The sequence below is a fragment of the Spermophilus citellus genome (genome assembly GCF_964194105.1).
Source record: "Spermophilus citellus genome assembly, chromosome: 10".
NCBI lineage: Eukaryota > Metazoa > Chordata > Mammalia > Rodentia > Sciuridae > Spermophilus > Spermophilus citellus.
Genome location: NC_138197.1, coordinates 72,532,171 through 72,548,558, shown reverse-complemented (window position 1 = coordinate 72,548,558; position 16,388 = coordinate 72,532,171). Strand labels below are relative to the sequence as shown.

Genomic DNA, 16,388 nt, shown 5'->3' with positions numbered 1-16,388 from the left:
TCTCGGCTCCTGAACAGCATTGGGTTTCATGCTACTGTCCTTTTTGCATCTTAAGTTCTCTCGTCCCGAAATGGAATGTCCTTTTCAGAATGAACGAACGTGACACGAAATGGAGCTTGAAAGAGAATAAAGCACATGGTAACAATTAAGCACAAGGGCTACGGAGGCCAGCCTCTGGCTCCTAATGCGTAAAAAGGAGATAAAAGCAAAATTTATTTAATAAGGGTGGTAAGTAGATTAAAGGGGCATTCCTGTTAAAGCTTTTAGCATCACATATGGCACCCAATGAGCGTTCAGGAAATGCAAAGCTTGTGCGAGCAGACGACCTGACCTGCCCCGCCCCGTCCCGCCCCTCCCCGCTCCGCCCTGCTCGGAGCAGAAGCCACCCCTTGACCAGCACCCCTCAGCCCAGGACTCCCAGGTCTGCGCCGCCACGTCTCCTCTCCCGTTCTCCAGATACCGGTTTTATTAGACCCGGCCCAGCGCTCCGTACCCGGCTCACCGGGCCGCGCCCCACACTCTGCTTGCGTCCTTCGATTGGCTGCTGAAGGTGCCCTTCATCAAAGACATCTGAAGATTGGCCAAGACGGGTGGTGGGGGGCGGGTCTTTAGGAGCATAGGAAGGGCGGGGACCCGGATGTGTGTGGTGGTGGCGGCCGAAGAGCTTGTGTGCGGAGCTGAGAGGCCTATGGATGAGGAGGACGCGGCGGCCCCGGTAGGCGGGGATCGGGGCGGGGTCCCGGAGGCCTCGGGTCTCCCTGGAGTCCGAGGCGGGGGTCCTGGGCGGGGGCTCCGGGGCCAGGGGCGGGGCCTTGCGTTCTGGTCACTGGTTTTCCTTTCGTAGTGCACCCTTGCCTGGTGCAAGGCCTGGGGAGACGGGGCGTGGCACACTGGTAGGCAGGGGCCTTGTTACCACCGGGTCCAGTCTGATTAACTAGACCGTTGGGGGTGGAGGCGGGGCCCAGCGAAGCTGCCAGTCGCTGTGGGTTTCAAGGACAAGCAGATGCGCAAAGGTCTGGGGCACTAGCATATATCTGGGGTTGAGACCTGGCGAAGAGCCCGGTATGGAGTCTTAGGCTGCCCCACAGGTGTCTACTGTTCTGGGCCACGTGGTGGGTTGTAGTTACTACAAATGAGCATTGGGATTGAACTCAACCCAGCCTAGGTTTGCCATGCACCTACTGTGTGCAAAGATCTGGTCCGAAGCTTGGGATATGGGAAGAGAAGAGTATCTCACTTTTTTCTCACTTTTGGCTTTCAAGAGAAATTTGTTCATTCATTTGTATGTTAGTACTGCAGGTTGTTGGGTTTTTTAAATATATATTTTTATTAGTTTTTGATGATTTTTTTAAAATTTTATTTTATTTTTTTGCATGTGGTGCTGGGAATCAAACCCAGTGCATTACACATACTAGGCAAGCACTCTACCACTGAGCCACACCCCCAGCCCCTGCAGATTGTTTAAATACCCAGATCATCCCATTCCTCTCCTTTGCTGCTACCATCTTAATGGATGCCATGTCTCATCTGAACTGCTGCAACAGCCTGAAGCCTAAGTGAGCTTTAAGATCATATCATTTTTTTTCTTAAAACTCCCCAGAAGTTTCCCATCATACTTGGAATAAAATTCAAACTCTTTACCATGGTCTATAGGGCCTCTACTTGGTTCCTGCTTTCTTATCTTCTTTTTCATTTTCACCTTCCCTACAGGCTACCTGCCCTGGCTTTCTCTTTCTTTACCATGCCAGCTCTCTTCCACCCAAGGACCTGTACCTTGGTTCTCCCCCGTGCCTGGAATGCTCTTTCTTGGGCTGTCTTATGCCCAGTTCCTTTTCAACTCAAATGTCACCTCCTCAAAGAGACCATTCCTCCACCATTCTTTGTCATAGCATCTGTTTTTTCCTCCACTGACTAAAATGGCAACCGTATGAGAGAGCAGGAATCCTGTTCATCTTGTTCATAGTTCTGTTTCTAGCACCTAAGACAGTGCACAGTAGAAGTGCATTAAATGTTGAATGAAAGGATAAGGATGGGGATTATGAGATAAGTCATAATTGGGCAAAGGGCCTCAAGTCTAGTGCCCTCTCCACATTCAGGGTTGAGCAGGATGAGGTGGTTTGCTCAGGGCCTTGCTTCCTCCTCAGTCTCTTATTCCCTCAGCAGGTTTGTTCTCATGAACAAGATGGATGACCTCAACCTGCACTACCGGTTTCTGAATTGGCGTCGGCGGATCCGGGAGATTCGAGAGGTTCGGGCTTTCCGATATCAGGAGAGGTTTAAACATATTCTAGTAGATGGAGACACTTTGAGGTGAGTTTAGGGGAATGGTTCCATATTTTCCTTTCTGTACCAGATCTTAAGAGGCAAAGGGGGGCTTTTTCAGAGGTAGGGGACTGTCTACACAGGGGAATGTGTTGACTTTCTGAGTGGAGCAGTATGTGTTGCTTTACCCTGTATTCCCCCCTGCCTTTCTCACTGAGTCACAGGTCAAATATAGGAGTACCCTGAGTTCTTTGTTGAGAAGACTGTAAAGAGTCTTGAGTGTCTGAGTCCCCTTCTGCCCATGTGTCAGAAACTGGACTTGGTGAAGGATGGCCCGTTCAAAGGCAGCGGCCCTCCTGTTTGGGGAAGGACGGTTCTGTAATGCATTCTTTTCACCACCTCTTGTGTTTTTCCAACCCTTTGGTTTGTGTAGGTTTATCTTTTTTCTGTCTTGAACACCTTCTCTCACTCCTTCCTAGCCTCTTTCACAGAGTAGTCACTGATGGGGGAAGGAAATAGTATTATTTAGCCTAGAGTCAAGAAAACTGAGGACTGGGGACTGAGTAACTGTCTTCCAGTCTGCAAAGGGCTTTGGTACAGAGGCTAGAGACCAGCTGTTCTCCAGATCCACTGAGGACAGAGCAGAGGCAAGGGCCTGAAGCTGCAGCATGAGGGTCTGAGGTTAGACAGGGTTGTGAGACCCCTATTAGGCAACTGAGGGAGGCTCTGCATTTCCCCACTGGAGCTGAAGAAGCCAGGCTTGTGTTGCATTGGACCTTGGCTGTAGTTGGTGGGAGGGGTGAGTGACCTTAAGTATTGTGTTATGATGGGATGCAGATATCCTGAAATGTGGTCTGAAGGATTCTCCTCTGTGCTAGGCCTGGCAGGGTACAGTTGGGATACTGAGACCTTCTTCCCCATTCCTGGGCCTGGCTGCTAATGGAACTCTTCCCTCATTTCTCCTTTAGTTACCATGGCAACTCTGGTGAAGTTGGCTGCTACGTGGCTTCTCGACCCCTGACCAAGGACAGCAATTATTTCGAGGTGATCAAGCAGTGGGTGGGCAGAGCAGGGGTGAAGTCAGGGGTGAGAGCCTCAAGCTCCAAGGAGTATCTTTATTGGATTAATGATCCTGTCTTTTTCATTTTCCATTAGGCTAGCCTTAGCTGGGAAAAGGGTGCAGGATAGTATGGCCCCTGATCTGAGAGATAGGGGCCTTGGAGTTCTACCACCCTGTCCCTTCTTCTGCCCCTCACCCTCACCTAGGCGAACTTTGACCATATCCCAGACTTTGACCCTGTTGCTTTCCTACCCCATACCCAAACCCACTGTCTACTCCTATGTTTTTCCATAGCTCAGAAATAATTGTCTAAGTAATCATGGGAAAATAGGACTCCAGCTTCCCCAGTTCTCTCTCTGCTGGTCCTTTCTCTGATTTCCATGTCTTTTTTCTCATTAAGCCTTTTGATCATTAACTCCCCTTCCTCCCTACCTGCATCAGTGCAATTCATTGCCCATCCCTGATAACGGTGCCCTGTTCTCTTCCCTCCAGGTGTCTATTGTGGACAGTGGTGTCCGGGGCACCATTGCTGTGGGGCTGGTTCCTCAGTATTATAGCTTGGACCACCAGCCTGGCTGGCTGCCTGACTCTGTAGCCTACCATGCTGATGATGGCAAGTAAGTGGTCCCTGTAGAACCTAACCCCTTCCCTGTGGAATTAGGAATTGTAGATATGAAGGAAAGCTTTTCCATTCCTTCTCCTGTCTTGGGTATTTTCATAGAGCTTTTCTGATCAGGATAGAAGTTGGCCTGGTGGCTACCCTTGCAGGTGTGCAAATTTTGGGGAGAGGGTGGAGGTCATGCCAGGATACAGGGGGATGCCATCCGGAGTGGAATATCTGGTAAGGTGGGGGGCAGTTAATCTTATGTCTGAGCCACTCACTTTACAGGCTGTACAATGGTCGAGCCAAGGGTCGCCAGTTTGGGTCAAAGTGCAACTCTGGGGATCGGATTGGCTGTGGCATTGAGCCTGTGTCCTTTGATGTGCAGACTGCCCAGATCTTCTTCACCAAAAATGGCAAGAGGGTGAGTAGGAAATCCTGGGTGGGTTCCAGTGACTTGAAAGTGCCCAAGGGTTTGTGGGAGCAACTGGGATGAGTCCACTGGCTGGGGTTTGCCCCGGGAGACATGTACTTGGTTCCCATCTCCTTCAGTCCAACTTCAGATACACCTGAAATTCCCTGTGTGTTGAAGATATTTTCCCTGCCTGGGCAGCTAGGTGCCCCAGATGATAGGCCTGGAGGGCAAGTCAGTGCAGCAAGTAGAAGATGAGCAGAAAATGTGGGAGCAGAATTGGATGACTTGGGGAAAGATGATTTTTTTTTTTTTTTTTTTGTGATACTGGGGCCTTGTGCATGCAAGGCAAGCTCTCTACTAACTGAACTATATCCCCAGCCCTAGGGGAAGATTTTGAGCAAAAAAAAAAAAAAAAAAAAGGGAAGATGTGGCGTGACTGCATAGGCTGGAGGGCCCCTATAGGTTTTTTGACTTGTGTGCTCTCGGGGATAACGCATCCTTTCTGTGGTTGATTTTCCTTCTTTCACTTCTCCTTCCCTTTTCTCTCCAGAGAGAGACTAGTAGTGTGAAGAGTTGGGACAAGAACAAATAGAAAGGAGAGATACTCGGCTTTCTCTCTTTACCCAGCTCCCTCTTCTGCACTGGACAGTTGCTTTCTCAGGCCTTGGTTGAGTGTCCTGCTCTGTTAGCAGCTGTGCCTCTGCACTTTCCCACTGCAGTGCACACATACATGTCCCCAAAGTACTGACAGTAAGTCCAGAGACTTGTCTTTGCCTTCTAGCTCTGTGGATACCTTACTCTACCAGGAGAGTACTTGGCAAAATTTTAAACTTTTCTGTACTTCTAGATTGTTTATTTATTTTTTGCCATACTGGGTATTTAACCCAGGGATACTCTACCATTGAGCTACATCCATAGCCTTTTTTTTTTTTTTATGGTTCTGGGGATTGAACTCAGGGGCACTTGACCACTGAGCCACATCCCTAGCCCCTATTTTGTATTTTTTTAATTTAGAGACAGGGTCTCACTGAGTTGCTTAGTGCCTCTCTTTTGCTCAGATTGGCTTTGAACTCGTGACCCTCCTGCCTCAGCCTCCCAAGCTGCTGGGATTATAGGGATGCTCCACCATGCCTGGCCCACAGCCCTTTTTCTTTTTTATTTTGATACCGGGTCTTGCTGAATTGTTGAGGCTGGCCTCAAACTTGTAATCCTCCTGCCTCAGCCTCCAGAGTCACCAGGATTATAGGTATGTGCCACCACACCTGGCTATACCTTTTTTTTTTTTTAATATTTATTTTTTAGTCATAGGTGGTAATTTAATTTTTATTTGGTGCTGAGGATTGAACCCAGTGCTTCACTAGGGAGGCAAGCTCTCTACCTCTGAGCCACAACCCCAGCCCTGGCTATATCTCTTTTTAAAATCTGTCAGTATGTGTCATAATTATTGGTTGCATCATCGTTTTTGTTTTTTGTTTTTTTTTTTTTTTTTTTTGGTAACTGGGATTGAACCCAGCTGCACTTAACCACTAAACCATATCCCCAGCCCTTTTTATGTTTTACTTTGAGACAGGGTCTCACTGAGTTGCTTAGGGCCTCACTAAGTTGCTGAAGCTGGCTTTGAATTTGTGATCCTCCTGCCTCAGTCTCCCGAGTTGCTGGGATTACAGGTGTGTACCACCACTCCCAGCTGGTTACATCATCTTTAAAGTGCCCTTGTGAGAATTAGATGAGCTGTGCAAAAGTGAGTTGTTATAGTAAAATTGAAAAGAGAGGCTCTGAATGAGGTTTTCTCCCTTCCTCCACTGCAGGTGGGCTCCACCATCATGCCCATGTCACCAGATGGACTGTTCCCAGCAGTCGGCATGCACTCCCTGGGTGAGGAGGTGCGATTGCACCTCAATGCTGAGCTGGGCCGTGAGGATGACAGCATTATGATGGTGGATAGTTACGAGGATGAATGGGGCCGGCTGCATGATGTCAGAGTCTGCGGGACTGTGAGTAAAGTACAGTGGGAGTGGGGCCAGAGAGGGCTGGGAAGAACCCCTGTGGACACTTGAGCGCATCTGAGTGGCTAAGAATCGGGAGCCTGGACAGTATCTTTTGCAGGGCTTTGGGAAGTGGGCGTTTGGGCAGGATAGCCTGGACCCGTGACATGATTCTTGGAGTCTAAATCCATGTTCTCTTTAGCACTGATTTCTTTTTTTTCCGCTTCTCTTTCATTTGAGGTCTCAGGCTAGTCGTTGACTCTTGGGAAGTGTGGAAGCTGTCTTTGACTGATTTGATTCCTTCAGTGTCTGGTGCCATCTACTGCTCCGCCTGCCTGCCTTTGAAGGGCTGGGGGCTGATTTGGAGGCAGAATGCCTGCATTCCCCTCCGGGCTTGATGCCAGCTTAGCTTTCCATTCAAGATGCTGTGGGACAGGTGTGGTCACCAGCCCCACATAAGTGGGGGGAGGTTCTTGGAGATCTTTGTTTAATAAGCTTCAGTATCAGTCTCTTTTCTCTTCCCCATCCATTTTATTGAGGATTAGAAGAGACAGGGAGAATTCTTGAGCCTCTGCAGCTTGTCGTCTTGTTTTTTCCTCAGACCTACTTTTGTCTCAGTCTGGGTTATAAGCTTTCTTGTGAAACGCATGAACCTTGAGAGAGGGAAGTCCTCTAGTCTGCCTTCAGTGTCTCTTGCTGTGTTGGGAGTGACTGGACACTGAGTCAAGTCTGGCCCTGACCTCTACTGGGCTGCTCAGGCCTCCCACTTCGAATTGTCCCTCTGCTGCCCCTTGCTCCCAGCCTGGCCTTTTTTTCCACCCTCTGGCCTCTGACCCCTACCCAGGCTGTTTTCAAATCAGCCTTTGATAGGAAAACAGAAGCAGTGGGGGGTGGGAGTGGATTATGAGCAAGTCCTCCCCCTTGTGGAGTTCAGGATAAGCAGAACTCAGGGAAAATGGCAGAAAGTGTGTTCCCCTCTGTGTACCCCTCTGGCTCTGGGGTCCAGGGGCTACTGTGGCTGTGAATCAAAAAGCCTCAGATGCCTACTTCTTGACTTTCATTGCTTTCTTTTCTTTTCCCCTTCTACCATAATTTTGACAATATCTACATACTTGAACTTGGGCTTGAGCCAGGGCAGTGTTCCAGCTCTCATCTCTGACCTCTCCTCAAAGAGTTTTTTCCTGGCATCCTTTCCCTGCCTGGACCTGTCCCCACTCTGCTCCCAGCTCCTCCCAGGCATCTTTTCTAATTGATGCGGAATCCTGTAGACATTTATAAATAGCCTTCCTTCCTCCCCACCCTCCCCTCAGTGCCCTCAGGCCACTCATTTATGAATTTTTTCTTTCTTAGACATAGGCTATAGAGTTTAGCTCTTCTATCAGACCCTCACCTTAGCTTAGGACAGCTAGCAGGGTGGGACCGCTTGCTCTCTGAGCACTTGCTCCCCTAGGGCAGATGTGGGTATGAACTCTTGAGAGATATGTACCTTCTTCTAGTCTTGCCAACTGTCCCATCTTTCATAAGAGGGTTGAGTGGTTTCTTCCCTGATTTGTTTCATTGCCTTGGGCCTCCCAGCTCCCCACCTCATCTCTTTGCCTCCCCATCCTGTCCCTTCTTACCACCCACTGTATTTCTTTCTTTCTTGTTAATTTTTTTTTTTGTAGTTGTAGATGGACAGAATGTCTTTATTTTATTTGTTTATTTTTAAGTGGTGCTAAGGATCAAATCCAGTTTATTTTTAAGTGGTGCTAAGGATCGCTTGCCAGGCAAGCGCTTTGCCACTGAGCTACAGCTCCAGCCTCACCCACCGTATTTTTAACCCAGCAATCAGAGCTGTGTCAGCCTGGAGGGACCCAGGGAGACATCATTTGAGCCATTCCATATTGCCTGTTTTCTAAAGATGTCTAGTAGAGTTGTTTCTCCTCTTTGCCCCTCCCTTTTTTTATGTCCCCCTCTACTGAGGAGCCTTTCCAGGCCCCTGCTGCTGTTGCAGTCTTTTCCTGTCCTGGGCAATGTTCTCAGTAGAGTGCTTTAGAACCATGAGGACTTGGTAGAGCCTTAGATTTGACCTAGTCTAGAATTTCTCCATGGGAGATTGTTCATGATTTACTTGGGACAATTCTTCAGTATGCAAGACATTTAGTATCCTCAGCCCCCAAATAAGATTATAGTAGCTCCTTCCCCTAATCATTGAAATAGCTCAATGATAAAAATAGTAGCAGATAAAAGTGAAGAGACTTGTTCAGATGTTAGCTAACTAGTAGCAAAAGTAGGCTCAGATATTCTTTGACTCTTATCACTATCTTTTCCACCATCTAAAACTGATTATCCCGACCTGTAGTTTGACTTAAGATTTTCCAACTTGGGCTGGGGTTGTGGCTCAGTGGTTGAGCATTTGCCTTGCATGCATGAGGCACTGGGTTCGGTCCTCAGCGTCACATACATACATACATACACAAAATAAAGATATTGTGTCCATCTATAACTAAAAAAAAGAAAAAGATTTTCCAACTTTATGATATGAATTGTTACTGCCCCTAAACCTTGCAAAATGAGGTCCTGTGTAAAGAGTGGGAGCTGTGGATACTGCTGGAGGATTAGACTCATTTCGTTTGATATAAAAGCTATCTGCATTCAGTAGAATCTGTATTTTGAATTTTGATCTTTTCCTAGGCCAGCTATGTATAGTAATGATACTCTTTTGTACTGTAGCTCCCAGTCACCAACCCTGCTCTTCTGTGGACAGTCATCTGTCTTTCCACTCCCTTCCTCATGAGTTGAATCTGAAGTCCCTAGATTTAAATTCCCTCTCTTCTGGGAATTCTCCTGTCTAGTGTCTTTAGCTAAAGCCCTTCTAAGTAAGTTTATTTGACTGCCTTTGTATTCTTTTACTCCCATCTCTTTTCTCAATTTTGGGGTCTCAGTGATCCTTTTTTCTCCCTTCTCACTGTTTCTTCCCATAAAGTAGAGTCAGTTCAATTCCTGGCCCTTCTTTTCTCTTTCTAACCTTTCATTATAGAAAATTTCAAGCTTACAGAAAAGTTGAAAAAGTAAAGAGAACATCCCATAGACCTACTCTCTGGATTGATTATTAATATTTAGTTATGTTTGCACTGAGTCTTTGTATGGGGCAGATGTGGCTCTTTCCTGAGTGGAGTTCTTTCTCTGCTTTCTGTGGCCTCAGTTTCCTCTCATCCAAGTTCAGAGGGCTGTTGAAAAATTGCTGCTGCCCTCCAGCCTTACAGAGTGAGGTCCTATGTGGAGGGTGAGGGGGCTGTGGATTCAGCTGGAGTATTAGACTTAATCTATCTTTGTTTATTGTTTATATCTCCTCTGACAACTCCTTAGTGACAGATCAGGCAGCCTTTGATAACACAGGGAGGTGAAAGAGGCCCCACCCTCTCAGAGGTCCTTCCTAGACCCAACCCAGAAGGAGACCGTGTTGGGGCCTGAGCTGGCCGCTGGGGAGCATGTACTTTATTCCTGTTTCAGCTGCTTCTGGGCCCTCAGGTGTTGAGCCCTCATTGGCTCCTGTCAAGAGGGATTAGGGTCTCTGCTGGCAAAGGAAGGAGGGCAGGTACCGGCCAGGGAGGAGGGGCAAGGGAGGGTGTCGGGTATAGAGCACCCTGATCTGCAGCCTCCTCGGGGTGGCATCAAGTTCACCAGTGGGGGAAGTCAGGGCAGCTTGAAGGTTCCCAGGAAAGAGTTCCCGCTACCTGCACCAAAGATTCAAAGGGACATGCAGAGGGGGAGGATACTTGGAGTAGAGTGACTGGGGAGTGGTCATTGGTTCTGGTTGGTCATTCTAGTTGGAGATAAGAGGCGAGATGAAAGACCATATCCTTCTTTGTAATTGGTAGTTCCAATATAATTCCCATTTCCTGTTGTAGGGGGAGGTAGAATGTGTATTGTTCCCTACCAGAGGTCAGGCTCCATGTAAGCACTTAACACTCACTTCATTTAGTCTTTTCAGCTGTTTTCGAGATACAAGAATTATTGTCCCTATTTTACTGGTGAAGAAACTGAGGCTTAAAGAGGTGAATATAACTTGCTCAAGGTTATGGCTGCGAAGTAGTAGGAGTTAGCACTTGAACCTGAATCTTTTGGATTCTCTTTCAAACTGAGATATCTGAGGCACAGACTGAAGGACCCACATGAAGATGCTGGCAACTCAGACTCTAGGGCTAACATTGCACACAGTGTGGGTTCCTAACAGTAGTGGCCCAAGGAGGAGAGGAAGGCACTGTACTCAAGAAAGCAGCCATCAGAGGAGCCGAACTCTCCATTGTGCCTTCTCATTGCTCTGAGAAGACTCCAGAGAGCTTGGGGTGGGGGACAGGTAATTTCTGGTGACTTCTTCACTGAAGAGAGGGTGGTTCCATTCTTAAAGAGGTCATGCTGTTCAAGAGCCCAGTTATCCAGATGTCACCAGTGAACCTGAGCCCTCTGCTATGTCAGCTCAGGTTGTTCTTCTGGCCTTTTAGCTTTGGGAAGCAGCCCCACCCTCGCCTTAGAACTACAGCAGCTGCCTTCTGCCGCTGAGGTAGAGGGAATGGTTGGGCGGGTTTTTCCCAAGGATCAGAATCTGGATCGGCCGCCTTTTGGCTGTGGAACTGGAGAACACTCTGTTTCCTACACTCAGGCCAATTGGATGGAGTGGGTCAAGGGCAGCTGTGGGGTCCCCCACCCAGTTCTGCAATGCTGGGTGGAGAGGGTGGGCTGGGGGCTGCTTGGACTGGGTGGAGTGGAAAGGAGTTAATGTTCACCGGCCAAGCCACACCCCTCCCATCTGGCTGGGGAGAGATGCTGAGCAGGAGCCCAGGCCAAAGGAGCATACTGAGGGTGGTGGAAGAAGGCAGAGCGGTTCTGGGCCCGGGATCAGGGTAGCCTTCTGTGCACCTCTGACTTTTCTCCTGATCCTCCCTCACTTCTCAGGGGTATCTAGGGCCGAGCAGTGTAAGCCCCTGTCCTCCCACTATGAAAGGGGATGAACAGGCAGGGCCAGCTTCTCTAGAGATACACACAAACCTCCATGATGGTGCAGGCGAGCATAATTCCTTTCCTGTTCAGGCAGGAATCTTGAGGGGGGTGAGGAGGCCTGCGTCCCAAGGCTTGCCAAGGATAAGTGGAGGAGGTCCCCAGGGAACATGTTTTCTGCAAGCCTGCAGGGGTGGGAGGGTAGAAGAAAGTCTCGAGGGACAGTTGAGCTAATTAAAAGGGGATTAAGGAATCCCAGGTGATGCTAAGGGTGGGGGAAAGAGAGGATGGGGTTGAGTCATAACCCCTCTATTACCATGGCAACTGATAAATAAATCCTCCCAGATTGGGGGTTGCCGCCCCATCATGCCCAGGCAGGAGGACTGAAGAGCCCTGAGAACCTATCATTCAACTCCCCTCTCCTACCTCTGCACCCCTGCTCTAGCCTGAAAGAGCAGCAAGGGCCTGGAAACGGGAAACCCTGCCCTCTGTCTTCATTTTGACCCTCCCCTCCAGGAAATGAAGGAGTAGAGCTGGTCATTCTGGGTTCCTGGCTCCCCTCAGCATCTCTCTGACCCTGTGATGAGCAGCTCTGTTTAAGGCCAAGTGAACCAAGACCTTGAGAGATTATGTCAGTCACATTCTGGGCAGAACTGGGTTCTCAGCTTGTTCTCTTCCCCCAAATACATGGACTTGTCACCTCGTTTCTGCATGTCCCCTGTCCCTGTGAAGCCCCCTGAGAAAGTTGTCCAGCTTCTTTTCTTCCCTTTCCCTGCAGGGAGGGTCAGTGGGCTTAGTCGGGGAAGGAATGCCAGCCTAGAAGCCTCCAGCATACTTTCTGGTACTCCATGTTGTTCACCAAGCTGTGTGGGTGGGGGTGTCTGGTTCTAGGAAGGCAGTGGGTTCAGCAAAAGGCTCCTCTTGCTCATGCTGCTGCCGTTGACCTCTGTCCCTGTTCTTCCATGCCTTCCTAGAATTTTAGGCCATGTTGCACCTGTAGCATCCTTTTCCTTTCAGCCAGAGTTTTTTTCAGACACAGGAAACTGGTACCCAGACTGACCTCTGACCAGGTTTCCAGTGTGATGTCAACCAGTCCCCTAATCACCAACTGCTCTTCCTCCATAGCTGCTGGAGTACTTGGGGAAGGGCAAGAGCATTGTGGATGTAGGACTGGCCCAGGCCCGGCACCCGCTGAGTACCCGCAGCCACTACTTCGAGGTGGAGATTGTGGACCCTGGAGAGAAATGCTACATTGCCTTGGGGCTGGCCCGGAAGGTGGGCACAAATGCTGGACTTTTTTTCTATGAAGTCCCCTCAGCTCTTGGGCTGTTGGGATGAAGTCAGGAAGCTCTTGGGGGAAACCAGGAGGGCCTAGGCTGTGTACCACATACCCCAGCCCCAACTCCAGGCCTGGGTGTTGGGAGACTGCAGCCCTGGCCTTGAAAGCTGAGCATCTTCCTCACCACTCCAGTGCCTGAGATGTGAGAGGCTGTGGGGTGGGTGTACAGCTGTCTGGGTTATAACCTGTTACAAAAAATTGTAGTCTCAGTTGTCACTTTCACTGTTTTTTTTTTCTTTTCTTTTGTGTGTGTGGGGTTGGTACCAGGGATTGAACTCAGGCACTCAACCACTGAGCCACATCCCCAGCCCAGTTTTTGTATTTTATTAGAGACAGGGTCTCACTGAGTTACTTAGCGTCTTGCCATTGCTGAGGCTGGCTTTGAACTTGCAATCCTCCTGTCTCAGCCTCCTGAGCTGCTGGGATTACTGGCATGCCACCGTGTCCGGCCTCTCCTGTTCTCTTTTATGTGTGTGGTCCCATGGATTTTTTTTTTTTTCCTTCTTGGTGCAGGATTATCCCAAGAACAGGCACCCTGGCTGGAGCAGAGGGTCTGTGGCTTATCATGCAGGTAAGTAGAGGGCTGCCCTGGGAATGTGGGATTGTGGGGGAGATTTTCGTGGTCACTTATAAATGGTCTCTTTTCTCTTCTTATGCTTTCTCCTCATCTATGCTTTTCCTCCAACCCTAAGAGCCAGGGAAGCAGGACAGGGGCGGGTGAGCTGGGCCCACACTGGACATTCCAGGCCTCTGAGTTGGCTCCCTTTGCGCCCTTCCTGCAGATTTACCGATTCTTCTTTTTCTTTTTTTTTTTGGTATGCTCCATTTCCTTTAGGGCTTTCTTGAGAAGAGAATTGAGCTTTGGTTCCTGGTCTCATCTTTCTACTCCCCTCCCTTGCATGCTTACTCCTCACAAAGGGCTGAGCTCCTTTCTTTTTTTTTTTTTTTTTTTAATAGTTCTCCCTTTAGCTGATGGATAGTCTGTCCCACCTCCCAACCCCCCCCTTTTTTTTTTTTTTGGTATCACAATTGAAACCAGGAGTGCTTAACCACTGAATTCCAGTTTCTCCTTTTTTATTTTGAGACAGAGTCTTGCTAAGTTACCAGGCTGGCCTGAGCTGCAATCCTCTTGTCTCAGCCTCCCAAGTTGCTGGGATTATAGGCCTGTGCTACTGTGCCAGTTTTGTGTCCCTTTTCTTTCTTTTTTTTTTTAATCTTATACCCCTTTCCACATCTTTCTCCCCATCTTTTTTCATTTTGAGGCAGGCATTATTAAGTTGTCTAGGCTGGCCTTGGTGGGGATGGGGGACATGTCAGCGCCTCCTTTAAGTGTGTCCTCTCCCCTCCTCCTACAGATGATGGGAAGATCTTCCATGGCAGTGGTGTGGGGGACCCCTTTGGACCACGCTGTTACAAAGGGGACATTATGGGCTGTGGAATCATGTTTCCCCGGGACTATATTCTGGACAGTGAAGGTGAGTGGTATGGGGAAGAATCAAGCTGCTCAGGACAGAGTGGAGGTACCACAAAGGCTCAGGTTTCTGGTCTCCTAGGGGACAGTGATGACAGTTGTGACACAGTGATCCTGTCCCCAACTGCGCGGGCTGTTCGGAATGTTCGGAATGTCATGTACCTGCACCAGGAAGGGGAAGAAGAAGAGGAGGAAGAGGAAGAGGAAGAAGATAGGGAAGAGATAGAACAGGAGCATGAGGGCAAGAAGGTGGTGGTAAGTAGTGATTTAGGGGTTGTTCTTGGGCCCTGGGGCTGGGCAGGGGTTGGCTACTAGTGGGATTAGGACTATGGGCCAGGACCAGGGTGGGAAAGGGCAAGGTCTGAGAGTGTCCTGAGGTCACTGGGTTTGAAAACGGGGCAATAGTTGTTTTCCAGCCTCAGTATGCCCTCTTGTGGCCATTTCTCATATCACCCTACGTGTCTCCTGGAGCCCATGCCAGGAGTTGGAGGTGATGGACCTCAGGCATGTGTAACTCCAGTTTGCAGAGAGGAGGCCAGAGGTTGAGCACGGTGGCGCATACTTGTAATCCCAGCTACTTAGGAGATTGAGGCAGGAGGATCACAAGTTTGAGGCAAGCCTAGGTGACTTAGTGAGACCCTGTCACTAAATAAAAAAATGAAAAGGGCTAGAGATTTAGCTCAGTTGGTAGAGTACCCCTAGGTTCAATCCCCAGTACTGAAAAAAAAAAAAAAGTAAAGAGGCCAGAACTTGCACCATTCTGCAACGCCCACCCCCACCCCCTGCCAGGTTTTCTTCACCCGGAATGGCAAGATCATCGGAAAGAAGGATGCTGTTGTACCTTCTGGAGGCTTTTTCCCCACCATTGGAATGCTGAGCTGTGGGGAGAAAGTCAAAGTTGACCTGCATCCCTTGAGTGGCTAGGGGCTTTCCAGACCTACGCCGTCTCCCTCTGCGCATCCTTTGTGGGGCCAGGTGCCCATTTCCTGACTTCCACAGGATTGCTTACCCAGCAGGCCCTGGGGTACAGTCACTTTCCCCTTACCAATCCAGGCCACATCAGACTTCACCTTTCTGACCTGGTGTCACCTTTATCATTAGTTGCTGGGCCTGAGTCCCTGGTTGGACAGGAAGAGGCCCATAGAATGGTGTTGCTGTATCAGTGGGTCCCACTTACTATGGTCAGTGTGTACCTGCAGCCCCCATTCTCTCACTGGTCCCATGAGTGGAATGAGTCCCTGGCTCAACTGCTATCGGGGCATGACCTTTGCAGAGGGTGGAGTAGAGACAGCCCATCTCCTACTTACCGTGGTATTTCCCCTTGAATTCTTTTTTTGTTCCCTGTCCTCACCGTGAACAGTGAACCAGTTGCTGCTGTCCTCCCCCTGGCTGGCTAGGGGGCCTCTCTTGGGCCACCTCTCCCTTCACTGGCTGCTGCCCCATAGATTCTTCTTGGGTCTCCATTCTTTCCCTTGAAAGATACCCACTTCCAACCTGCTCAGGCACCATCATCCTGCAGAGAATCCGAGTGTCTGGCTCCTGCACCTGTGCACACGCAGATGGTGCACAGTGTTTGAGGAGGGGCTGTGAGATGATGTGGGACCGGGCTTGCTCCTGCCTCACTGTCCATCTTTTCTTCACCTGCACCACTGTCCCTAGCTCCTGGACTGAGGCTCCAGGGAACATCTCATGCTGTGGCAAGTGAGCCTGGAGAGGCAGCTTGGCACCTCACTCCCCTTTGCCTGCCCCCTCCCTGCCTGCCCCAGCTTGCTGCTTGTGCCAGTTGCCTGTTTTGCTTCAGTGTTTGATTCTAGCACTTACATAGACCCTCTTCTTCCCAAGCCCTAGGATCTCCCTCTACCCCCTTGACCCTGAGCCCTTCCCCTAAACTGACTTCTGCTGGGAGGAAGAAGGAGCAGGAGCTGTTGGCCTTGGTTTGCACAGTGGGTAGGGCTGTGGGGAAGTGGGCGTGCTGTTGTGCTGCTGGGCCCCTTGGCCCTCTGTCAGGCCCTGCACTATGATGTATGAAATGTATGTACAGATTAGAGATGTTTATACAGCCAATAAAGATGGAGTTTCTGTATTTATCAGTATTGCTGGAATAGGAATTCTTTGCAGTACAGAGGGGACAGGGCCAAGGGGCAGCTGAGGGCAGCTTGTTCCTGGGGGCAGATGTGGACCACTGTTAGGATAGGGAGGGGATCACATGTGCTTGGAATGTCCCCAGGGAGCACAGGTATGCCCCGGGAGGCATGTGGCTCGGATCTTCTGTGAATAA

General features: G+C 49.5%; 1 protein-coding gene across 2 annotated transcripts; it reads left to right on the top strand.

Moving 5' to 3' along the window:
• The first annotated feature begins 582 nt into the window (after nucleotides 1–582).
• Nucleotides 583–16,253, top strand: SPRYD3 (SPRY domain containing 3). Of its 2 annotated transcripts, none has more exons than XM_081309132.1 (11): nucleotides 583–715; nucleotides 2,164–2,310; nucleotides 3,231–3,306; nucleotides 3,815–3,939; nucleotides 4,212–4,347; nucleotides 6,147–6,332; nucleotides 12,426–12,575; nucleotides 13,153–13,210; nucleotides 13,995–14,114; nucleotides 14,193–14,365; nucleotides 14,900–16,253. In XM_081309132.1, exons 1-11 carry the CDS (start codon nucleotides 693–695, stop codon nucleotides 15,032–15,034), a joined length of 1,329 nt encoding a protein of 442 aa, XP_081165258.1. In that variant the 5' UTR covers nucleotides 583–692; the 3' UTR covers nucleotides 15,035–16,253. The 2 variants fall into 2 exon arrangements, with proteins under 2 accessions (XP_081165258.1, XP_081165257.1); XM_081309131.1 differs by having other exon boundaries at nucleotides 614–715; nucleotides 2,161–2,310.
• The last annotated feature ends 135 nt before the right edge of the window (nucleotides 16,254–16,388 follow it).